Source organism: Toxorhynchites rutilus, chromosome 1 (assembly GCF_029784135.1).
Source record: "Toxorhynchites rutilus septentrionalis strain SRP chromosome 1, ASM2978413v1, whole genome shotgun sequence".
Taxonomy (NCBI): domain Eukaryota; kingdom Metazoa; phylum Arthropoda; class Insecta; order Diptera; family Culicidae; genus Toxorhynchites; species Toxorhynchites rutilus.
In genome coordinates, this window is record NC_073744.1 from 27,056,285 (window position 1) to 27,082,197 (window position 25,913).

General features: G+C 41.7%; 1 protein-coding gene across 2 annotated transcripts; it reads left to right on the forward strand.

Moving 5' to 3' along the window:
• Positions 1 to 734: 734 nt before the first annotated feature.
• On the forward strand, positions 735 to 19,588 carry LOC129769848 (glutamine synthetase 2 cytoplasmic). Of its 2 annotated transcripts, none has more exons than XM_055772356.1 (5): positions 735 to 940; positions 17,230 to 17,411; positions 18,204 to 18,736; positions 18,799 to 19,042; positions 19,109 to 19,588. In XM_055772356.1, exons 2-5 carry the CDS (start codon positions 17,231 to 17,233, stop codon positions 19,255 to 19,257), a joined length of 1,107 nt encoding a protein of 368 aa, XP_055628331.1. In that variant the 5' UTR covers positions 735 to 940; position 17,230; the 3' UTR covers positions 19,258 to 19,588. The 2 variants fall into 2 exon arrangements, with proteins under 2 accessions (XP_055628331.1, XP_055628322.1); XM_055772347.1 differs by lacking the exon at positions 735 to 940 and adding an exon at positions 17,063 to 17,094.
• Positions 19,589 to 25,913: the final 6,325 nt, after the last annotated feature.

The following is a 25,913-nucleotide window of genomic DNA, read 5'->3' on the forward strand; positions in this document are numbered from 1 at the left end:
TACCATTTGGAATGTGAAATTAGTTAAAGTAAATTAAAAAGATTTCCTCTATTTTGGATACACGCATTTGTGATGCTGTTACACAGCCGTTTTAAAGGGAATTCATTCGAAGGAAAACATGAAACAGTCATGAATGCTAATCAAAATCATTGAATTCACGATATCCTTAGCCCCATCTGGTATTTCAAATCACGGAAGGACTGGTCGACCGTCATTGTAAATCAAGATCGTCAATTATAAAACGAGACTTATAAATGTGCTGTCAATGAGCAAATTTGAGTCCTCATTATATTTTTATCTAACCGAATATAAATCAAAGCATCAGGCGACAGACCGTTTGTATCGGTATCGCTATCCCTACAAGCTCGATGTGGAAACGTATGCATAAATGTTTCCATCATTGAAATTTGGGGATAAACTACCAGAGGCAACTATTCGGATTGCAATTTGGAACAACTAATACGCGTATCATAACAACACTGTACCTACCAATGTACCTCTCATGGGAAGCAACAGATAACCGTTGTCAATCTATTCGCCTTCCATCTACTATCACCAAAACTAGCTGCAGTAGCATACAAACAAAAACAACAACCCTTTTTCTGCACCACCCATTGTAATCCATCTAACTTAGAGAATGAGCGAACCAGAAAGAGAGAACTCGCACGCTTGCATCGTCCGCCACTTGTTGTGTCAGTTTCAATTCATCCCGAATGCTAGTATAAATGCTGTGCGCCTCAATCCCTTCCGGACAGTCGTTCGTCAGTCGCAGAACGGTGTGTACCCACATTTTAGCAAGTGCAACGGTATTTTGTATTTCCGTGATTTCGAGAATCAGCTGTGAAAAGCGTGTCCCGCGTACAATAAACTTCCCCGGTGTGTCCTTCTCTCCGCCTGAGTAAAGTAGCTGGAAGCCGGCAACCGCAGATTCCGCCGTAAAGTGAGTGGTTTTGTTTGTTTTTTTCCTCGATTTTTATATAACTACTAAATTAGTGACACCAGTAGTCATCTGCGAGAGCGATCGAAGCGTGCGACTAAATTATTGAACTTACCACCACGATGACGTTGGTCGAATAAACTGCGTTTCTCTAGTCACCGTTCGGGAATAGATATAAGTTATTTCGTAGGTGGCAGTCAACGTGTTAATGAAATTTCCAGTGACTCCAACATGCAGCTAGAGGCGCGAAACAAGTCGGTTTGCGAAGTCCAACATACACATTCGCTGCAAATGACGATTGGTTGATCAAAACAGAACAAAACTATTTTGCACATTATTGTCAAAGGGTGCAAACAGAAACCTGAAATTGCAATGTTTAGAGGCGAATGAACCCCAAAGTTTAAAGCCTCTTAAAGTCAAAAAGAAGAAAAAAAAGAAATGGCAATCGAAGATAGAAGACGTGTTTTGACTGTTGTTTTCAAAGTGAGCTTAGTGAAATCGCACATGGAGGCGCGTGGTGAAAATTAAATGAATGTTGGGAAGCTTTTCCAGCCAGATTTTGCTCTTTGTCTACTTATTTTGGTTCGATCGACAAAGGGCTTTGTTAAGAGTTATTAAATATTTATGCAGCTCTAAGAAGGTCGTACGGCGAAGCGAAATGCTCAACAAACATTCAAAAGATTGATGATTCGATGTTCTATCACTGCTACGGGTGTCATCGGCATCCGAAAATATTTATCCACTTAAGGTGGCCGTACACTGTTTGCCCGGAGGTCAAATATTTGATATTTTTTGACAGATAAGGTTTGATTTGATATTTGTACAAACACTGTTTTGTTTGCTACTCTTCAATTTTCAACACTAGTAAACAATATCAAACACCGAACATGGAAAAATCAACTGAAATATTCAAGGTAACCTAACCATGTACCGACAGGTTCGAAGAACAGACTGAAAAAATATTCTAGGCATCCAATAATTGAATATTTGCTTGTCGTGTTTTGTGTAGAAAATATTTGATCAGTACACGTTGACCAAATTTTATCTGTCAAAAAGAGTCAAATATTTGGCTTCGGTCAAACAGTGTATGAGCACCCTTAGAGCAGAAAGGGGCTGTCCACATACCACGTGGACAGAAAAAGCACGATTTTAGACTCCCCCTCCCCCTCCGTGGACAAGCGTGGACATTGACTATACCCCTCCCCTGTTGTCCTCGTGGACATTCTTTCATATATTTTAATTGAAAAAATAAATTAGTCTTATTTTATATTTGGTGTTTAATAAAAAAAACAAAAAAAAAAACAATTCAAGACAAAACACATTTTCCTTTTTTTTGTTAATGGTAACTAGAAATCTTCCGTTTCATTCGTCGCTACGAATCATATATTCAAAAGATGAAGTAGGCAAACGTTCTAAAACTTATCAACTGTACTTTGTCCAGCTCCAGTATCTCAACTTGACTGTTGTCAGTGCAATACAAAACCTTTTCCGTCACCGTTTGGAGGATTTTCAGAGGACGCGTGCCATTCCATATATAGGTTAAGATTACACCAGCGCATTGTAAATATGTTTTATTAACAAATTCCTAGCGGCCACTCTGCATTGAATATCCAGATGACTTCCAGTGTGCTCGTGATGCAAAATTATTCTAGACAATACTCGACTCAAGTAGCACATCGTTCTTTCGATGTAACGCAAACTGTTTTACTTTCGGGAACTGCAACATTGAAATCGTTTTATTCTGATTATAATCTTAAATCAAATATCCTTTAAAAAAAAAAACAATGCAAATAGGATTTATTAGTAGTAGCAATTGCTTTCTATTCTTTGATTTTTTCATTAACATTGCCCGAAAAGTTATTTTAAATACTTGTATAATAACTTTTTTGTAACGCTCTTCAGTTTGTTCCAAATTCTATTCATGTAATATTGATCACGCTCTTCCTACCAATATATCTTATAGTTTGAAAATGTGTGAAATCGTTGGCTGCAGGAAAAGCTCGGTAATGGAAACTGTATGAAATGGTGGGTTGAAGATACTATAACAAAAATTCGTTCTTTTTCATTGCATTTGTTCTAATGTGTATGAAAACCTATTCAATCATTTATGTGATAATGCCACTATAATAACCGGTATTAAGCTCCTCCTTCGGTATACTCCTTCAAAATCGATTTTCGGAAAAATTCGAGAGAACCAACGACAAATATATATCTGCTTTTCTAAAGGTGTTACCAAAGCAAAAACGAAAACGCTATTGATTCCATCCGACATTTGCACCCTAAATAATCCTACTGAAATTAGAAACATTTCTTCGATTACTTCAAAGTACTGTAAACACTGTACAATCAAGAAAAAAAAAAAGAATCACAGCGGAATCAATAATCTATAATCAAACGACGCATAAAATAACATCTGAAGAAATGTAATTCGCCTGCAGAAAATCTCCAAAAAACGAGTGTCTATGAAAAAGAGTTTTTCTGAAGACTTCTGAAATGATTTAGCACAATTGAAAACTGTTTTAATTGAAACTAATCGAAGTACTGTTCAAAAAAAATGCGTCGAAAGCATTCGAATAAAAAACAACCAATGGGTTTAGGCATACTTCTTTACTGAACTTTGGTTGCAAGATACTAGTTAAGATATTGAAACGATAATTAGAACAAAGAAAACGATATTTTGAATGCCTAAAATGTTCCAATTTGAAGAAAATATTTTCAATGCGGCTAATTCCATAAAACGTAGAATTGTCAAGCTTAATTCCAAATATAGAGCAGGAAGACTTATCGCTTGTGATTTCAACCATGCCATTGATCGTATAGATAAGAGTTTCCTCTTGGTCGTGGTACAGAATATGTAGTGCAACCCCGGATTCAAAACCTCCTTGTAAAAAAACAAATGTCGTAATAAAATATGCTGATTAACGGCAATCTCACTTGTAGCACCCCAATCTTTCTTTCGGGGGGACAGAATGATTCTTAACACATTAAGGACCGCACGTTTTGGGGCACACTTGAACGCTCCATTTGTTCCAATTCCACTAATGAGATCGTTTCTTTCGATGTGGATGAGACGATGGCAAGCCTCATTAGATTCTTAGCAAACCAAGGATTTAACCTTCAAGTGTAGAGAACACGGGTTATTTCGTGATCCATCCGTAACAGACGGAACACGAAACACGAGAAATCTCGTGAGCGTTCCGCAATGTGTTAAAAAGCTGCTCTCCGGTGCTGAGTAAACCTAAATCAGCTATATCAAAGATAACGTCGCCAAATGGACGCTAAATTCGAGAAGTATTCGGGAACGAGAGTACTGTCCATCTGAAAAGGTGGACTGAATCTGATTCTACAAAGTGCAGAACTCTGTTTTGAGCAGGTATTATAGAGATTAGGATAGCACTCGTTTCGCTAAGTCCTTCTCAAATTATTTGTAAAATCCTCCAAATATTCCGGCCATTCCATAAGGTTATCAACATCCCACATGTGCGTTGCAGATAAAAATGTATCAGCAGTTCGCCATGTCAAACTTTCTCTCGTGAATACCTGGACCTAGAACACAGAGTTCTGTTTATGCTCAAAAATGACGTAGCTTAGAACTTGAAAATGATGATCCTCTACTAACAATGGAAGCTTGATCGCTCACCGTTTACCCAGTTTCATTCAGAATACATATTTCAGCGAAGAAGTTCGATGATATGGAAAAATATTCGACATGACCAAAACTCATGAAAAAGCAGAACAGATTTCATTTATTTTTGAAAACAGATCTGAATGTACTTTTAAAAAATATTTGTTTAACGCGTCCACGTGGACATTATCTGTACCCCCACCCCCGGCACCGTGGACAAGCGTGGAAATTTTCGTACCCCCTACCCCCGCCAAAGTTGTCCACGTGGTATGAGGACAGCCCCAAAGCACTTCATGATACTCTTCCTTTCCTTGATCGAGATCAGTTTAGCATTCGGATATTTGATGAAGCTAGCCGCATTTATCGACAGCATTGATTGAGTATAAATAATTTTAATCGAATATAATGGAATGCGAAGCAGGAACCTGTGCGGTATCACACTTTCGCATAACTTCTTCTGTAATACATGTCATAGGCCTGCCGTTGGGATTTCTGTATGGTAGCGACAGTAACTACTACTTCGTTGGAGAGAAAAAACTGGTGACTCAGCTATGTTAGAAACTGTTTACAACTGATATTCGTTCGTGCGGCGCATTCGGTTTAGATGTTGATGCTCCAGCATTACACATTGTATTCTTTGAGGAAATCAGTTGATCGTCACATGTTGATTCGATCACAACTTATATTTGGTAGTTTTTTTAATATATTACATTTTGTTTGATGGTCTCCGGTCATCTTTCTTACATTCTATCAAATATATACCCGGAATTTATATCGACGTCAGTAATTATGCGTTAGATGAACGGGGGATAAGAATTTGATCGTACAAGCATGATTGCGATGAAATTTTTGCAGAAAAATGGGCTTTTTGGCACTAGTCGTGCTGTGACTTTTTTCATGCCCAAAACATTAACCAAAATATCACGAGACAGGTGAGAGATATCTAATTCATGGATTAGTTTATGGGCTCCTCAATATAAATGACAATATCCGAACACCTTTCTTTTTATTTCGTCGATGTTTTCATCAGTTGAATAGGTTATTAGTCATCCTTGACGTGACACATCGTTCATATCTTTTCGGCCGTCTTTGAATGCCTTATATTATATATTTATCCACCTACACCTAGTCCTACGTCAACTTCGAAAAAATAATATGATGAACGGGAAAATTTAGAATTACAAATTCCCGGTATATATTTGACAGAATGTTTGTATGTCTTCTATTGAGTCTTCTAGTCCGCAATAGATAGCGGAAAACTAAGGGAAAATGCAAGAAATGACTAACTGATGTAACTAAACTAGGCGAATTAGTCCATAGAACCTCCTTATTCAGGTGACAAAAACAATAGGTGCAATTCTCGCTATCATCACTCTTCTATCTGACACTGTCTGGCTCAAGGTCGTCAAGTTCAGAAACCAAGTGACGGTAATTAATCTAGGCATGATGACATGCAAACAAACATCCTACAAATTACCGAGAAATATCTGATGGCCTAATAGGTAGCCCTCCTATCACTCATCAACAGCATTCGCCATCGCAACGAGTGGAAGTACTAAAAGCTCGGACGCAGTATAAAGTTGCCTCGAACTTAAAAACAACCAACGGCCATATGTGTTCGCAATTAATGATAGTAGCGTAAAGATAATCTAATTTTCAATTGTTGAGTAATTTGATTAGACTGACGGATCGTTACGGCACCAGCTATTGATGCGGAGTAAGGCTCTACTGCCCTGATGAATCGAAATAGTTTTGCGCGCTGATAAATATCCCGGTAGCTCCGGAACCCTATGTGCACCTTGCACTTGATAGGGCTACGATGTGATAGATGATTGATTTATTATCACACAGTTCGGGAATATGCAAATGTCGGCGAGCAGCCCAGCTGGGAGGGGAATTAATAGTGCACAAACTGGATGAATAGATGCACCGCGTGGGTGAATGCAATGCGTAGCGATAATGATTGAGATGTTATGAATATTCAACAACGACGAACAGAGTGACACGTGAATGGGGTTTAAAGGTTGGTTTTTAACGTAGGACTGTGTCTTTGATTTCTATATAGGGGGGTCACTCTACGAAAAATTAAGAAATTTCATGTGAATATTACGTATAATCGTTATTGCGATATACGTTATACTACATTCATTAGATAGGAAATTTATTTAACTTTTTTTTATTAGAACGCAATCAGTGAAGATATTAAAACAAGTAAACAATTTAGCAAATAAAGTGGGTATGTTTTTTAGATTTTACTCGCTGCTTGCGATATGGGAGGAAAGCAACATACAACATGTTTGCATACAATTCGGGTGCTACCCTCTGGATAGAGATGGGCAAATCGTTCGCGAACGGTACGAAAGCACTAGTTCGCTAAAAAAAGGGTCGAATGAAAAGCAGTTGCAGCAAGTCAAGCTAGCTATTCGAGTTTAAGAATGCACTGAAAAAGTGTCGCGTCTTATCCTCTTCAGTCAAATTCAATAAACAAAACAAAACAGACGAACGATCGATTAATATCTCTGTAGAGATGGTTTTATTAATTTTGATTTTTATGTCATTTATGAACACCGATATAAGAAAACCAGAGAATGTCGAGTTATTCTTGTTAATGTTGGAATATCTATTTGATTATTTTTAACACGTTTGGCGCCCCCTCATCAAGATATGGGCGACATTTTCCTCGTTCAAATTGAATAGGATTTTTAAAAGAAACTTGATAGAATATGACTTTGGTATGTGTTATTGTTGTCAATTCGACTCCAAATTGAAGAAAATATTGCTAGATCATGTAAAATATGTCTTCAAACTATGTTCGATCTTCATTTTATAATTTATCCGCAAGATGGGTCCCGCAAGGAACTCAGAAATGTTGCGTTGAGCGACGAACGTGTTAAAAACAACACATAGTAATGGTTTCATTCGGTTTTAGCAGCTCATAGTACACCACACCCAGCTGTTCCACCAAATAGACAGCATAACCTTCTGGCCATGAATATTCCGCGCGGCCGTCGATGTTGATGCATGGCCTGGGTATCCATACGTTGTCCGACGTTTAGGATTGTCGTAATGGACTCACCTGTCATCGCCAAGTAACGATTCGCTGCAAAAAAAACCTTTCTTTTATCCCGTTGGAGCAGCTGTTCGCACGTGAAAAAACGGCGCTCGACGTTCCGTGGCTTCAATTCATACGGCACCCAATGTCCTATCTTTCGGATCATTCATTGCATTCATTGCATTCATTGCCATTGCTTTTAAGCGATCGGATATGGTTTGCTGAGCTACTCCAAGTATATCTGCAAGTTCTTGTTGCGTTTGTGACTGATCTTGATCAAGTAAAGCCTCCAATTCTTCATCTTCAAACTTTTTTGGCGGTCCGGAACGTTATTCGTCTTCCAAGTCAAAATTACCACTTTTAAACCGTGCAAACCACGTTGGACAAGTCCACTCGGCTGGAGCATGGTCACCATAAACTTCCACCAAAATGCGTTGACTTTCCGCAGCTTTTTTCTTCATATTAAAATAATGGAGTAACACTCCCCGCAAAAATTCTCTCGTTGGTACGAAATTCGACATATTCGTTAATAAGTTCTACAATAATTAATAAATAATTTCTCTCAAAGAAATGCAAAGAAAACACGTGTCCGGAATTAAAAGCATAAGTGACCGGCTTTCAAATCGTGATTAAAAAAGGGTCCGGATTTAAAACCACGACATGATGAAAGAAATGTCAAATTTTGAACAAATATAACATGATTTTCTGGCATACTGTGATTCAGAACCCATAGAACTAATTCTATGGAAACGTTAATTTTCCATGCTATGATATGATCATATTTTTTAGTAGTTGAAGTTATTGTCGTAAGCGCTTAAGCGTTCGGATTTCGATGCGTTACTATATTGAATGAGTTAAAATTATTAATTTCTGAGTAGTTGCAAAAACACATTTCAATAACAGTTGTCCCCAATAACCAAAGTCCTACGTCAAGCTACGTGCATCTTCTTGTTGGAACAACAGCTCCTCAACATCAAGGGCTCCCAAAAAAGACGCTCACCGGTCGCATCACTATTAACTGTTAACGTTCTGACCGACTGAACGTCGGTTCCAGGATCCCTGAAACCCGAATCTAGAGAGCAGATAGTTTGCAGTGCTAGATCTAATAAAGTTTCCAAATCGGTTGTTCACAACGTTGCATTCTAGGAGGTATTCCACCATTGTCTCGCGGCTTCTGCGTGGGACATCTCTTCGTTGATGACTCAATCCCCACAATCGGGGTCGTAGCTTACGTCAAGAATATCATTTCATTAGAAATGTGGGGAAAAAGAGACAGAATCGAAAAGCATTTCTGTTGGATGAGTTTGAGAAACTGTAGTATCAGAAGTATCCCCGCACTATACTGAGCAATATATCCCGGATATATATACAGGTCGGACTCGATTATATTAGGCTGTCAAAAAAGTCCTGCGGTATTTCCGCGAGGTGTCGTTGTAAGCGCGTAGTTCTAGTTGTATTCATTGTATCGAGTCATACTATAGCTTGTTGGAAAGGTATTTTTTTTTTTTTTTATCCAAAATATATATTTTATTAAGGCTCATATGGCGTCAGCCTAACGGGGCCGGGAGTTCAATATTTTGACAATGTTTGCTTAGACTATGTTAGTAATATGTAACCGATTACTCGCGGTTGACTCGAGGTTAGTATTACAAGTGTTCTCATAATTGGTATGTCGCAGTCTTCGATGCTCTGTACGTGTGCCCGACACGGGATACTTCCTATTGGGATGCAGCTGACCATTAATCAGCAACGCCCCCCTAGTCTGTACCCCATATCTAGCGTGGTGCGTCTTTCTCGACTCAAGGAATCCAGGATAGAATGGCGGCGCAATCATCAGCTCGTGTAGAGTTGTCATGAGCGGTACAATCTTTGGCTCTTGTTGAATAATCAGTGGACTGCACAACCTTCGGCCCGTGCATCTGTAAAGAGTGTGTGTATGTATTGCCGCGACTAAGTAAAAGTTTATCGATCGGATAGGAGGGATATGAAACGGGGACACAACGAAGGAAACATCATTAAACGTTGACATCGGCGTTTCTGAGGAACAGGTATAGATGAAGCAGAAGATCAGGATCCCGGCTACCTAAGATATCCCGGACGGGGATATCCGATTGTCTGCCTTGTGCTCTCAGTGCTCTAGAGAGCTGAGAGCGAGCAGCATGGAACCGGATACACGACCAGACAACATGCTCGATGTCGTGGTAGCCATCGCCACAATCACAAAGATTGTTTGCTGCGAGCCCAATGCGATAGAGATGCGCGTTTAGGTTGTAGTGATTGGACATAAGCCGAGATATCACGCGAATGAAATCACGACCTACATTCAATCCCTTGAACCATGCACTCGTCGAGACCTTAGGGATAATCGTGTGTAACCAACGACCGAACTCATCACCACTCCACATGCGCTGCCAACTTACGAGCGTATACTGACGAGGAATGTGGAAAAATTCATTATAAGCAATTTGCCTTTCAAAAAGTGTGCCTTCTGAAGCGCCCACCTTAGCTAGCGAGTCCGCTTTCTCATTCCCCGGAATCGAGCAATGAGAGGGAACCCATACTAAGGTAATCTTGAATAATTTTTCGACCAAAACACTCAATAGTTGTCTTATTCTAGTTAGGAAATAAGATGAGCGTTTATCAACCTTCATCGAGCGGATTGCCTCTATTGAGCTGAGACTGTCTGAAAAAATAAAATAGTGGTCGATGGGCAATGTTTCAATGATCCCTAATGCATAATATATCGCACCCAGTTCAGCGACATACACGGAACAAGGATCTTTGAGTTTGAAAGAGGCACTGGAATTTTCATTGAAGATGCCGAAGCCAGTGGACTCGTTTATGAATGAACCGTCAGTAAAGAACATTTTATCAGATCCAACTTTCCCATATTTTTCCGAAAATATCGACGGAATAACATTGGAGCATAGGTGATCTGGTATTCCATGGATTTTTTGTCGCATGGACAGATCAAAAATGACAGAGGAATTGCAGAAGTATGGGAAGCAAACTTGGTTGGAGATGCCTGGTGAATGGTGCACGTCGTGGGTAAGGTACTCATGGTATAAAGACATAAAACTTGACTGAGGAGTCAGTTGTAGTAGATTTTCGAAGTTATCAATCACCAATGGATTCATGATCTTGCAACGGATGAGAAATCTGTAGGATAATTCTGTGAACCGAAGAGTAAGCGGGGGCACTCCTGCCAAAACTTCGAGACTCGTCGTATGTGTCGAATGCAAACACCCCATGGCTATACGCAAGCAACGATATTGTATCCTCTCCAGCTTGAGAATATGAATCCTGGCAGCAGATCGGAAGCAAAAACTGCCATATTCTAACACTGACAATATCGTTGTTTTGTACAACTGAATGAGGTCTCCTGGATGGGCACCCCACCATGTTCCGGTAATTGTTTGGAGAAAATTGATTCTTTGCTGGCATTTCTGTTTCAAATACGCAATGTGTCTCCCCCAGGTACACTTAGAATCAAAATATACACCCAGGTATTTGAAAAACATAGAGTGTTGGATCGTTTTGCCGGATAGGTGAAGCTGGAATTGGGCGGGTTCGTGCTTCCTAGAAAAAACGACCATTTCAGTTTTCTCCGTAGAGAATTCGATACCCAGCTTGAGGGCCCACGTGAACAGATTGTTCAGGGTATCTTGCAACGACTTTTGCAGAACGACGGGATTAGTACCCGTGATGGAAATAACTCCATCGTCTGCAAGTTGTCTCAGCGTGCAGTCTCTAGTTAGACAATCATCCATATCATTGACGTAAAAACTGTACAAGAGGGGGCTTAGGCAGGAGCCTTGTGGTAGGCCCATAAAACTGTAACGAGAAGATTTCGAGCTGCCATGAGAGAAAATCATGTGCTTTTCTGACAGTAAATTGTACAGGAAATTGTTAAGAATTGGTGAAAGTCCACGATTATGAAGCTTCTCTGAGAGAATTTCCATGGAAACTGAATCAAATGCCCCTTTGATATCGAGAAAAACGGAAGCCATTTGTTCTTTGCGAGCAAATGCGATTTGGATTTCAGAAGATAGCAGAGCGAGACAATCATTTGTCCCTCTACCTCGGCGGAAGCCAAACTGCGTATTTGACAGCAAATTGTTTGTTTCGACCCACTTGTCCAAACGAAGTAGAATCATTTTCTCTAACAATTTACGAATACAGGATAACATTGAAATCGGCCTATACGAGTTGTGATCGCTAGCCGGCTTGTTGGGTTTCCGTATGGCTATCACTCTCACTTGTCTCCAGTCATGCGGGACAATATTCAGCTCCAGAAACTTGTTGAACAAGTTCAGCAAACGCTGTTTTGCCAAGTCGGGAAGATTCTTCAACAAGTTGAATTTAATCTTGTCCGACCCCGGAGCTGAATTGTTACATGAGAGAAGGGCAATTGAGAATTCTACCATCGAAAAATTCTCATAATCGCTTTGAAGTGGAATGTCGCGTACGACGTTTTGTGCAGGAACGGTGTCGGGGCAAACCTTCCTTGCAAAGTTAAAAATCCAACGGTCAGAGTATTCCTCACTTTTGTTTGTATGGTTCCAGCCACGCATTTTCCTAGCCGTATTCCAAAGAGTGCTCATAGCGGTCTCCCTTGACAAACCATTGACGAACTTCCGCCAATATCCACGCTTTTTTGCTTTAATCAAACCTTTTAGTTTGGCTTCTAGAGCTTGGTACTTTAGAAACCATTCCACTAATCCATTTTTCCTGAATTTTTTGAAAGCGGATGATTTTTCAAGGTAGACCTTTGAACACTCCTTGTCCCACCAAAGTGATGGAGGACGACGTCGGAAAGTGGTAGCCGGTACACGTTTCTTTTGAGCTTGAAGTGCGCTTTCGTAAATCAAACTCGATATAAAGTTATACTCTTCGAGTGGAGGAAGTTCATGCATTGAAACAATTGCTTCAGATATTATTTCCGCAAATGTTCTCCAGTCAATATTCTTCGTGAGGTCATACGAAATATTGACTGACTCACGAGAGCTTGATTCATTAGCGATCGATAAAATTATTGGTAGGTGATCACTACCGTGGGGATCTTGGATTACCTTCCACATGCAATCCAGGGATAACGAAGAAGAGCATAGAGATATGTCTAGCATGCTTGCCCGTGCAGGAGGGTTGGCTATTCTGGTTGCTTCCCCAGTATTCAAAACTGTCAATTTGAAGTTGTCGCACAGATCATAAATCAAAGTGGCACGGTTGTCATCGTAGAGTGATCCCCATGCTGTTCCATGGGAGTTAAAATCACCTAAGATTACCCGCGGCTCCGGCATTGCCTCGATAGTATCAAAGAACTGATGGCGGCCTACCGTAGTTCTGGGAGGGATATATATCGAAGCAATGCAGAGGTCTTTGCCATTGATTTGTGTCTGGCAAGCAACAACTTCAATGCCTGTCATCGATGGGAGAGTGACTCTATAGAAGGAGTGACATTTTTTAATCCCCAATAGTACGCCACCAAACGAGTCATTTCGATCGAGGCGAATAATGTTGAAATCGTGGAAATTCAGCTCATCGGCTGAAGAAAGCCATGTTTCACAGAGAGAAAATACATCACAGTTAGAGCTGTGAACTAAAAATTTAAACTGATCTAGTTTAGGAATAATGCTTCTGCAATTCCACTGTATTACAGTGGTCAAATCCTTGACCTCTTGCACTGAATCAGGCATCGAGGGAAATGAACGCTGCCAAAAAACCACATTTTTCTTTCAAAAATGTTCTCACAATCGGAAGCAAACATAAAACTATGCTTTTAAGAGGGTCGTTTATATTTAAAGCATTTAAAATGTTGTCCACCAGGTCAGAAAGCGCAAGCAAGCCAGATTGTGGCTGTTGCCTCGACCGCGAAAAAGGAGCAGACGTGTTGGGTGCTGCTCCGGGAAGTGCTGAGGACCCCTGGTGCGTAGAAGAACCGCTTAAACCAGGAGGTACTTGCTTCGGTCTATTCTCAGCACGTTCGATTCGAGTTTTCATTCCAACTTGGGAAGTTTCGGTTTTCTTTCTGGGGAGTGATGGAAAAGAAGTAATTTTTCTTTTCCTGATGGCACCCTGCGATGTACCGGAACTTCCTGCATTGGGAGCGTCAGCAACAGGCTCGTCGTTCTGCAGAATGGAGTAGGGATTGTCCTGAGTCGTTGGAACGGGACTCTTAAGCATTTCTGCATAAGTCCGCTTGGAACGTTCCTTTAAGGAACGCTTGATTTTTTCCCCTCGTTGTATGTACACCGGGCATTGAGTAAGATCATGAGGAGTCCCGCCGCAATGAAGACACTTGTGCTCTTTCGCGCAAGGATTCTCATCATGGCTCTCTCCACAATCTGCGCAACGTTTTTTATTGCAACAATAGGCGGCCGTGTGACCGAGTTGCATACATTTGTTGCATTTCATTACCCGGGGTACAAACAACCGAACAGGTAAACGAAGTGCACCTATTGCAACGTAGTTAGGAAGGGCGGAACCCTCAAATGTCACACGAAAAGAGTTTGTCCGATTGAGGACCCGTTTGTCATTTTTAAGTGACACAGATTTCAGTCGATCGCATGCAAGAATCTTCACACTTTTAAGTGAAGAGTTCTTGAAGCGACCGACACCATCGAGTATCTCTTTTCGAGTCAAACCCTTTTCGTTTATTACACCGTCTATTTCAACGTTGCAACAGGGTACGTATACGCGATACTCGATCGCAAAGAGATCACAGCGCGTTATTTCATTCGCTTGGGTTCTGCTGGAGACGACAACTCGTAATTTGTCTGGCCCCATCCGAGTAATCTCGGTAACTTCGGAAAATTTCTGTGTCAACTCTTTTGAGATGCGAATGACGTTAAGAGGTTTGGATTTTCGTCTAAAGTATACGATAAATGGGCCTTTGGCGCCATCAGGGTATTCTTTTAGACGAAAATCCTGCTTCTCGTCTTTTTCCTCATCTTCAGAGCTTTCTATCTCGTAAACAGAATTTTCCTCCTCATCTTCTGTTTCATCCTCCTGCTCTTCAGGAGGAGGTTCATTATCTGATATATTCTTTGGCGTGGATGGGGGATCCTCCCCGCCCTCTGCCATATTAATAAAAACGAAGAAGTAGACAACTGTTCGATATGAACAGAATATAATAATTTGGAAAATATAAATTAGTAAAAGAAATTATATTACTATATTAGTTATTGTTGAAAATTTTATTTATTTCAATTTTTGTTATTATGTGTAATTTGAAAATGAAAAAAGTTCCAATAATAGTTCAACGGTGATGTATCAAAATGGACACCCCTAATTCCAACGCTTGCCGATTTGGTAAACACAAAGTTTAAACAATGGTGTAAATCGTGCACAGAAGCTATTCAGAATGATGGAAGAAGAAAGAGGAAAATAAACTTCTACTTGCCGCCGCTGTGTAGCGTGTGTGATGATGTGTCTTGCTGCCGGATTGTCTCGATAGCGCACCACTTTTTATGAGCTTTACTTCGCTCGCAGCGCACCAGATGAAAAAATACACACTAGAAACGGATGTAAAAAAAACACCTGTATCGGATCAAATATAGGTTCGACCGATCTGCTTGCGAGTTGTCGAAGCAAGGTATTTGGAGGTATTTTGCGCGCTATAATATAGTCCTAGACAGTGTTTTGTTTGGTTAAGTCGTTCGTGAGTTATAGTGTCGCAAATAGAGAGAAAATCCGACATATTTTACAGTACTACTATGACAAAGGCAAAAATGCATCTCAAGCTGCCAATAAAATTTGTGCAGTTTATGGACCCGATACAGTTTCCATTTCCACCGCACAACGATGGTTTCAACGTTTTCGTTCTGGTGTAGAGGTCGTCGAAGATGCGCCACGCTCCGGAAGGCCTGTCGTCGAAAATTGCGACAAAATCGCTGAATTAGTCGAGAAAGACCGGCATAGTAGCAACCGTAGCATCGGCCAAGAGCTGGGGATAAGTCATCAAACCGTTATTAACCATTTGAAGAAGCTTGGAATCACAAAGAAGCTCGATGTATGGGTGCCACACACGTTGACGCAAAAAACCATCTTTGACCGTATCGACGCATGTGAATCGCTGCTGAATCGCAACAAAATCGACCCGTTTCTGAAGCGGATGGTGACTGGCGATGAAAAGTGGGTCACTTACGACAACGTGAAGCGCAAACGGTCGTGGTCGAAGCCCGCTGAAGCGGCTCAGACGGTGGCCAAGCCCTCATTAACGGCCAGGAAGGTTCTGCTGTGTGTTTGGTGGGATTGTCAAGGAATAATCTGTTATGTGCTGCTTCCCTATGGCCAAACGCTCAATTCGGACCTGTACTGCCAACAACTGGACCGCTTGAAGATAGGACTCATGAAGAAGAGGCCATCTTTGATAAACAGAGGCCGCATTGTCTTCCATCAGGACAACGCCAGGCCACACACTTCTTTGGTGACGCGCCAGAAGCTCCGGGAGCTCGGATGGGAGGTTCTTTTGCATCCGTCGTATAGTCCGGACCTTGCACCAAGTGAGTACCACCTGTTTTATTCCATGGCGAACGAGCTAGGTAGTCAGAAGTTAGCCACAAAAGAGGCCTGTGAAAATTGGCTATCCGAGTTTTTTGCCAATAAGGAAGCGAGCTTCTATAACAGGGGTATTATGAAGTTGGCATCTCGTTGGGATATTTGACTTAAAACAGATGATTGTAACTAATTTTATGAACAAATGAAAATTCAAAAAAAAATACCGCAGGTCTTTTTTGACAGACTAATATATAATCGCAATTTCACTTTCAACGTTAATTTTCGAATCCAATACATAATCGAATCACAAAAAAGTTATTTTTCTATTAATGTTTGACATTCATACATTAATGAAAAAATTGTTTTCTTGAGATTCGATTATGTATAGGATTCGAAAATAATTGTTGAAAAAAAAAATGGTAACAGATTATCACTACTTGATGCTCATCCAGAACTATTTAAACAATCCACCGTGTACAGAACCTATTTGCAAGTAGAGAGCAAACCTCATAGGGTCAATGGACTTCAAACAATGATGATGGACTGTTTAAAGTTTATACACTCGACCTTTGTACACATGCTTGGCGTAATCAATAATAAGGTCCCATCACAAAGGTAGCACCTATTAGCAACCAAAATTCAACATTTCATCCGGTTCGAAACAAATCCGACACGAACCGCTTTCCGACCATTTTAGTCAGCTCGCTGTAAATAAATGATTAGCGGAATCTTTATTGGGCCAGCTGTGTGCGTTCCCGTGGCTTGCTCGTGGACGAATTCCGTCTTGGCTTGCCCGGAGCCTTACTGGAACGGGGCTAATTTTCACACCTCCTCAAGGCAGTTTCGGTGGGATATAAAATTATAATATCGGGGTGATCTTCCGCAGTGCGAAGCTGGACGCCGAAGGAGAGCATAGTTCGAGAGTTTTGCAATAGTGAGTGAAGGACCGAAGTGAATTTTTACGATGGTGAATAAATTTATGTGAGTTACTAAGAGTAAAGTATCAGAGTGAACTCGATGACCTTTTATAGATATGAAAAACATCTGAACTTATCTGAATTTGTTTCATCATACCCCACAGCTTAACTAATCTTCACGTTTCTTTTCTTTCCTCAGGATGTCGAAAACCCTGGAGGAATCCCCCAACGCTCACATCAACAAGACCCTGCTGGACAAGTACATGAGTTTGCCCTTTCCCGAGGACAAAGTGCTAGCCACCTACATCTGGATCGACGGTACCGATGAGAACGTTCGCTGCAAGGACCGTACCCTTGATTTCATCCCCGAGAAGCCAAGTGGTGAGTAGTTTAGTGTGTGCTGCCGGAGCGAGTGACTAATTAGGCGTCAACGACTGCATTACGACATTACAACGGAACACTGGTGCACCGAAGCTGCCAGCGTTCACATACACTTTTCTGAGAGATCTCGCGTCAATTTCAAAGTCAATGTTATTTCCCTGTTCTCTACTAGACGACACTCTCTGGCTAACGACGATAAAACGCGTCGCAGTCGTAATCATTCCGAGTGTAGTGCACCGCGTTGCAAATGAATGATTGCAATTTACGTTCGATAGTAGACAGATAGACAAATGAGGTTCGGTGCATCCAGTACTGTTGGATGTTAATTCGTAATAGGAAAATTACGGCGACCTCCACTCGATTTTGTGCGGGATATATAAATATAGCTCTGGAGTTGCTAGTGTCACGAACGTGGACAGCGATTGAAGGTTCATGGAAATGGAATTTTAACCCTGTTTGAATAAGGGTGTTAAAACCAACACAAAATCAAAAAACTGCTTCCAACATCCATAATTTTTGCGTCTCACGATAACTTCATTTTTAATTGTACATTTCCGGTAATTTGTGCATTTAGTGCTTCTACGCTCGCGCGAATCGCAGACCGAAAGACAATATTTACACAATCGAGGCACGTGGACGGCTTGTCTCATTTGTTGCCGCAGGTCTCCGATCCCGTTCGCAGGGTGCTAATAGGTAGTGCTAATCACGTGTAACATTCGCTATTGCGAGTTTAGAATTACCCATTCCCGACGCACGTGCCAAGCAATTAATCCCACACTTTGTCTCCATTAGATCTACCCATCTGGAACTACGATGGAAGCTCGTGCTACCAAGCGCAGGGTCACAATTCCGATGTCTATTTGCACCCGGTTGCGATCTACAAGGATCCCTTCCGGCGGGGCAACAACGTGCTGGTGATGTGTGAAACGTACCGTTTCGACGGTTCGCCCACCGAGTCGAACAAACGCCGAGCCTGTCGCGAGGTTTGCGATCAGGTTGCCCACGAGAAGCCCTGGTTTGGGATCGAACAGGAGTACACCCTGCTGGATATCGACGGGAGGCCGCTTGGCTGGCCCAAGAATGGCTTCCCGGGACCACAGGGTCCGTACTATTGTGGCGTCGGGGCGGACAAGGTTTACGCGCGTGACATTGTTGATGCCCACTATCGGGCTTGTCTGTACGCTGGGGTGAAGATCTGCGGTACAAATGCTGAGGTGATGCCTGCCCAATGGGAGTTTCAGGTGGGACCATGTGAAGGTGTCTCCATAGGAGACGATCTGTGGATGGCGCGCTTCTTGCTGCATCGAATCGCCGAGGAGTTTGGAGTAAGTTTGTCTGATGCAAACCTGTTCAATTCCATAACCTAATAAATTCAAACTTCAAACAGATCGTCGCCACGTTGGATCCAAAACCGATGGCGGGTGACTGGAATGGGGCTGGTGCACACACCAACGTTTCAACGAAAGCTATGCGTGAGGAGGGTGGTATCGTTCCGATTGAGCAGGCCATTGCCAAGCTCTCCAAGCGTCACGAAGAACACATCCGTGCGTACGACCCCCGTGGGGGAAAAGACAACGAGCGGCGTCTGACGGGAAAGCACGAAACCAGCTCAATTCACGATTTTAATGCCGGTAAGTTGCTAGCCCCGCTGCATCCAGCATTCGATTTTATTTTCCGTACTTTTTTTTCCAAACTAGGTGTGGCTAATCGTGGAGCCTCGGTGCGTATCCCGCGTGGTGTTGCCGATGAGGGCTGTGGCTATTTCGAGGACCGTCGGCCAAGTTCCAACTGTGATCCGTACACCGTCGTGGAGAGGATCCTGAGGACCATCTGTTTGGATGAGTAAATTGGCTGCAGAAAGTCGGAACATTCTCTAGTTATTACTTCATGTTATTTGTTCTACCGTGTAACAGTTGAGTAGCTTTTAGTGATAATGTGAACTAAAATATTATATATATATATATATATATATATATATATATATATATATATATATATATATATATATATATATATATATTAAATATTCGTAAGGAAATTATATTATGTGCAAAAGTGCCTTTATTGAAGCACAATAATAAAACAAAACAGTTTCTATCGAAACATAATTGTAACCTGTGTTACGTGTAACCACTAAATAAAAATCAAGAATGTGGAAACTAAACAAATAACGACGACGATAATTTGCGTTTCGACCAAAAAAGCGCCGTTTCTCTTTTCTTGACGCCACACTGGGATCAGAAATAATTTGATTTATAAATAAAGATCGAACTCTAGATGAGAGCCAAGCACCGGTATGTTCGGGTTGATTGGCACAGTCATCCACGTTTGTTTTGATGTGAACATGTTCGATCAGCTGTTTATCAACAATTTTGGCATCGTCGCTAGACTAAGACGAATCGTTGGTAAGTTTTACAATGTGTTCATTTTATAATCTTCATTTTTTATTTATAATTACTGTTACGATCTCGAATGATGTGGATTTTCGTCAAAAACTCACAAACTCAAACCTCACAAAAAATGATAGAACGAGACAATTTTGACCCCACATCCACAAAACGCACTAGCTGGCTATGAGACATTAATTAACCAGGTGTGCGAGTTGAAATTGTGCTCCAGTGGCCGAGTGGTTAGCGTCGCACATTATCGTGCCGGAGGTTCGTGTTCGATTCCCGTTCTGGCCGAGGGATTTTTCGTCAAAGAAATTTCTTCCGACCTGCACTGAGGTCATGCGTAGTGATCCCCGATAATCGTTCGATTAATCGAATGCGTCCTACAGGAATCGATTATTAATCGAACGAATACTGCGCAACCAATAATCGAAGCGAACGAATAATTTACGTCATTTAATCGATCCAAACCCAGAGGAAAAAAAGGACGGCTGCTGCAGTTTTCTGCTAAAAATCAATCAAATAAAAATCAAATCAATTATCTTTGACGGCCCCCTAAACTCGTAAACGAAGCTCAATTCGCGTTGACGGCATTGATCGTCGTTTACGAGTTTAGAGGAGCGTAAAAGATAACAATTGATTATCAGGCGGAATGAACACTTTTTTGATTCCAGATGGCTTTCTAGCAAATAAGAAATATTAGTCTAACTAATTATTTCTCTCAGTGTGACGATTAATCGATTGATCGATTACTTGGGGTGATTAATCGTATCGAATAACAAACTACTGAAAAGTATTCGAATAGTTGATGAACGATTAATTTCAAAAATCGGGGATCACTAGTCATGCGTATTCTAGAGCTTGCCACGCCAGAATACATTCAAGGCGTATTAAGTGTGCTACACATACAGCGTCACCGTCACCGTCCCGTCAACTATTCTCTGGGATTTATTTTGCCGACGTGAAAGTTGCCATTGATGGTGTATGTGAACGATTTCCATGAAATGATATTTGATATTTCATTCCATTACGTTGACTTTACGGTGACGGGACGTTGTATGTGTAGCGCACTTTTTTTTTTATTAAATCGTTTATTTTTACAGGCTCAGTTACATAAGTTTAAAGGAGCCAAACTCCTATCTGTATAGTTACAAGTATACATAAACATTTTTTATTAATTCTAATGTTAATGAGGTAGAGAACCGATTACTCGCGGCTTGCTCGAGTTTAGAAGGGTGACATTTAGTTTCAGGAAAAGGATGGGATATAAGGATATGTTGACAATGTTCACACTCACATTCGCACTCACATTCATCATACTTAATTCTTAAGCCTATCTTATATCTAACATGTATTTACATTTCACCTTATTCTATTGTTAGTAAGAAGGGATTTGATTTCTCGCGAAGGAAAAGGAAAAGGAGAATATAAGGATATAAGGACAATCACACACGAAGATCGATAGCTTTTAGGAAGACATATATTTGGGACATGTAATCAAGGTCTAACCGAGCCAACACATCTCTCACCGGCACATTGGGCTGCCTTCCTCTAGCCCGAAGAGAGTTTTCTAAATTCGATCTGACAACAAGATACTCCTCGCACGACCAAACAACGTGTTCGATGTCGTGGTAACCTTGGCCACAAGCACAGATATTGCCATAGGCAAGATTAAAACGAAAGAGTAGCGCGTCTAACGAACAGTGATTGGACATGAGTCGAGAGAAGGTGCGAATAAAGTCCCGACTTAAGTCCAGACTTTTGAACCATGGTTTGAGGCTAACCTTAGGGATAATCGAGTGGAACCACCGACCCAATTCATCTTCGTTCCACTTACGTTGCCAGTTAGCGATGGTATTTTTACGGACTAAAGAATAAAATTCATTGAAAGCGATTTGACGCTGATAAATATCGCCTTCAATTGCACCTACCTTTGCTAATGAGTCAGCCCTCTCATTACCCGGAATTGAGCAATGTGAAGGGACCCAGACAAAGGTAATGACATAACAGCGTCTGGTTAAAGCACTCAAATTTTCTCGTATTCTCTCAAGGAAGTACGGCGAGTGCTTTTCCGGCCTCACTGAACGGATAGCTTCGACAGAGCTAAGACTATCCGTTACAATGTAATAGTGTTCAACAGGTCGTGAGGCGACGCTGTCCAGCGCCCAATGTATTGCTGCCAATTCAGCAATATACACAGAGCAAGGATTCTGAAGACTGTGGGAGGTGCTAAAAAATTCGTTGAACACTCCAAATCCTGTGGACTCATTCATAGAGGACCCATCAGTAAAGTACATATTTGACACGCCCATACTTTGCATTGAAGATCGTAGGAACGATCCCCGATCGATGATAATCTGGAATTCCATGGATTTTCTCCTTCATGAACAGATCAAAATGTACAGAGGAATTGATGTAGTCAGGAAAACAAACACGGTTGGGAGTATACGAAGAAGGATCAACCTGCATGGAGATGAATTCATGATATGAACTCATGAATCCGGAGTGAAAATTTAGCTCGATCAGCTGCTCAAAATTTCCGATCACCAATGGGTTCATGACCTTACACCGGATGAAGAACCGAAGAGATAATAAATTGAAGCGATCTTTTAGTGGGAGTAGGCCTGCCAAAACCTCGAGACTCATGGTATGCGTTGAGGGCATACATCCCAACGCGATACGGAGACAAAAAAACTGAATTCGCTCGAGTTTAATGAGGTGTGTTTTGGCAGCTGATTGAAAACAGAAACTGCCATACTCCATCACTGAGAGAATAGTTGTTCGATACAACATTATAAGATCTTCGGGATGGGCTCCCCACCAGGTGCCGGTAATTGTACGGAGAAAGTTTATTCTTTGTTGGCATTTTTTACTCAGATACCTAATATGGCCCCCCCAAGTACATTTGGAGTCGAACCAGACCCCAAGATACTTGAATGACATAGCATGAGTGATCGGTTTACCCAAAAGTTGAAGCTTTGGTTTTGCTGGTCTATGCTTCCTAGAAAAAACCACCATCTCTGTTTTCTCCGTGGAGAATTCGATCCCTAGCCCAATGGCCCAGGTTGAAAAATTGTTCAAAGTATCTTGTAAGGGTCCTTGCAGGTCGGATTCGTTTGATCCTACGACAGACACCACTCCATCATCTGCAAGTTGTCTTAGGCTGCAATTTTGTGTAAGGCAATTGTCGATGTCGCTTACATAGAAGTTGTACAAAAGGGGGCTTAAACATGAGCCCTGGGGGAGGCCCATGTAAGAGACCCGACTTACTGCCGAATCTCCGTGAGAAAAGTTCAAATGTTTCTCACAAAGCAAGTTATATAACATATTATTCAATAGAGGCGGCAGACCCCGAGATTGTAATTTGTCTGACAAAACCTCTATTAAAACAGAATCAAAGGCCCCCTTTATGTCCAAGAATACTGTTGCCGCCGCAAAATACCCCTGGTAACCCGGACGAATTAGGTAGCCCTGCACAACAAAGGCAACCAACAGCTACAACGGTTTGACATCTCGGCTAATTGTTTTGGACGGCGGTGTTTACTACGGATGCTTAGAATAACCATTGAATGCGACAGAAATTTATATTGGTTAGAAGATACTGAATTAATCAGCGAATATTAAAATAACCCATTGATATAAGAAATTTCAGCTTAGGCGAATTGGACGAGCAGAGCGAAATCTATTGGATATATTACGTTGTTAGTTGGACTTTAAGTAACTGGAAGGAAACTGAATTGTATGTAGAACATATTCTTTATTCACCTAGTTTCTGACAGATGTTAAACTTTCAGCTTTGAAGCGCTTCATTAATAAAGCTATCAAAATCAGCTATTTTTTTCCGTCCACTACAACAATCTTCAAAGAATTCAATCATGAATACAAATGACTCTGTACAGACAGCTGAGTTGGAAATGTCCGGTTGTGTAGCTTGTGATAGGCCTCATACTGCCGATAATTACGTTTGTTGTGACAAATGCGACAAGTGGTGGCACTTCTCGTGTGCCGGAGTTACAGCTTCCATAGCAAATCGCGATTGGATCTGTTCGCGATGTCTTCCTGTGCAAAACACACTCGAGAGTATTTCTGTGACTTCAGCCAGGTCTGGGACCCCTAGTCAGAAGTTACGACACGAACAATATTTGGCCCGCTTAGCAGAACAACAAAAGTTGGAGAGGCAGCAAATGCTAAAAGAGCACGAATTGCAGAAAAGACACCTGGAAGAGAAACATCAGCTGATGATCCTGCGAGAAGAGAGCGAAAATCGTAGTGCTCGCAGCGGCCGCAGCGTTGTGAGCTCATCTACTCGTACCAATCAGTGGGTGCGCAAACACGCAGAGGAACCAATAACTACAGCCGCGAACGAAGGCGCAGTGGGAGGAACCACTACCAGCATCGATAATCTTCCAGCCACACAATCATTACCGAAACCGGTCGATCAGACCGGGCAATCAGTGACACCTGAATTCACAGAGCCTTCGCTGGTCGAGAAGTTGCGTGAGGAACTAAAGCTTCGAGAAGAGGAGTCACAAGAGCAAATTCAGGCGCTGCAAGCTCAATTGACTCAGCTTCAGGTTGAATTGCAACAACATAAACAACCAAATCAGCCCACGCCCATTACGACGAATAAGGGAGCGGTTCCTAAATTCAGCGGGAATATTTCTGGAAGCACAAAGCAATCTTTATTCCAAATCAACGGTGTGAATTGGGAAATTTCACCAGTGGAGAATACGATATCGAAACCGATCACAGCTCAAATTTGCGAAGAGACACGGAATAGTACACGCTTTAAAGAGCAGTCAGATGGCACATTTTCTCTATTAAACCACCGTTGGTCAACTGCTCAGGAGCAGCCCGGAAATTTTGCAGGAGGGAACAAACGCATCGATTCAGTCAACATCGGTAAACAAAATATTCCAAACGTCCCTTTCGTACCCGAACAGCTGCGGAGTAACGTGCCCTCGGGACAAGAGAGTAACAATTCTCATACGGTTCCCCTTGTGGACCCACCGAAGATTTTTTTCACACCTGGGCGAAACCACGCGCGCTCGGAGCAGAGTGATTTTCACCATCGAGTAGCAGCGGAACAAATACAGTCTCAGGATGGTGCTATAACAAGATTTGGGCCGTCACAAGAGCAACTAGCCGCCAGACAGGTCCTTCCACGTGATTTACCCGTTTTCACCGGCGACCCCGCGGACTGGCCCGTGTTCATCAGCAACTATAATTATACGACGGAGGCCTGCGGGTATAGCAACGGTGAAAATATGATTCGCCTCCAGCGCTGCCTGAAAGGCATCGCTTGGGAATGCGTGCGCAGCCGATTAATCCTTCCAGCGTCCGTTCCTCAGGTGATAGAGTCATTAACGATGCGATTTGGCCGCCCTGAAATACTCATTGAAGAGTTCGTCGAAAAAGTTAAATCCACTCCGATTCCGAGGGCTGACAAACTCGAGACCATGATCGACTTCGGAACAATGGTATAAGGACTTTGTGACCATATTGTTGCAGCGAACTTACAAGAACACTTAGCCAATCCAACACTACTGAAAGATCTGGTGGCCAAACTACCCGCAGAATACAAAATGAAATGGGCAGGTTACCGAAATCAATCTCCTACCGTTAATTTAAAGACATTTAGCATGTTTATGGAAGGGATTGTAGAAGATGCATACAGCGTGTCATCGTTCAATGCAAGCGAACGATTAGTCAGACGTGAAAAGCAAAGACGAATAGACCAGAGTTTCGTTCATGCTGATAATGAGGAATGCTTGGAAGAAATAGAAATTAAAAAGCGCCCCGTTGATTCAGCGGGAATTGAATGTTTGATTTGTCGGAAATACGGACATCGAGCGAAGGAGTGCAGGGTTTTCTGGGCCATGTCAATCGATGAACGTTGGAAAACGATACAAAGCAAAGCAATTTGTCGTACGTGTCTCTTTGGCCACGGACGAAGGTCATGCCGTAGCACCACTCGTTGTGGTGTCGATGGTTGTCAGTATCGCCATCACCCATTGTTACACCCCTCCTCCTCAGTACAAGCAGCTCAGAGGAAGAGTCAGACAGAAGATCATCATGTGCATCAAGATCAACTATCGAAACTTCTTTTCCG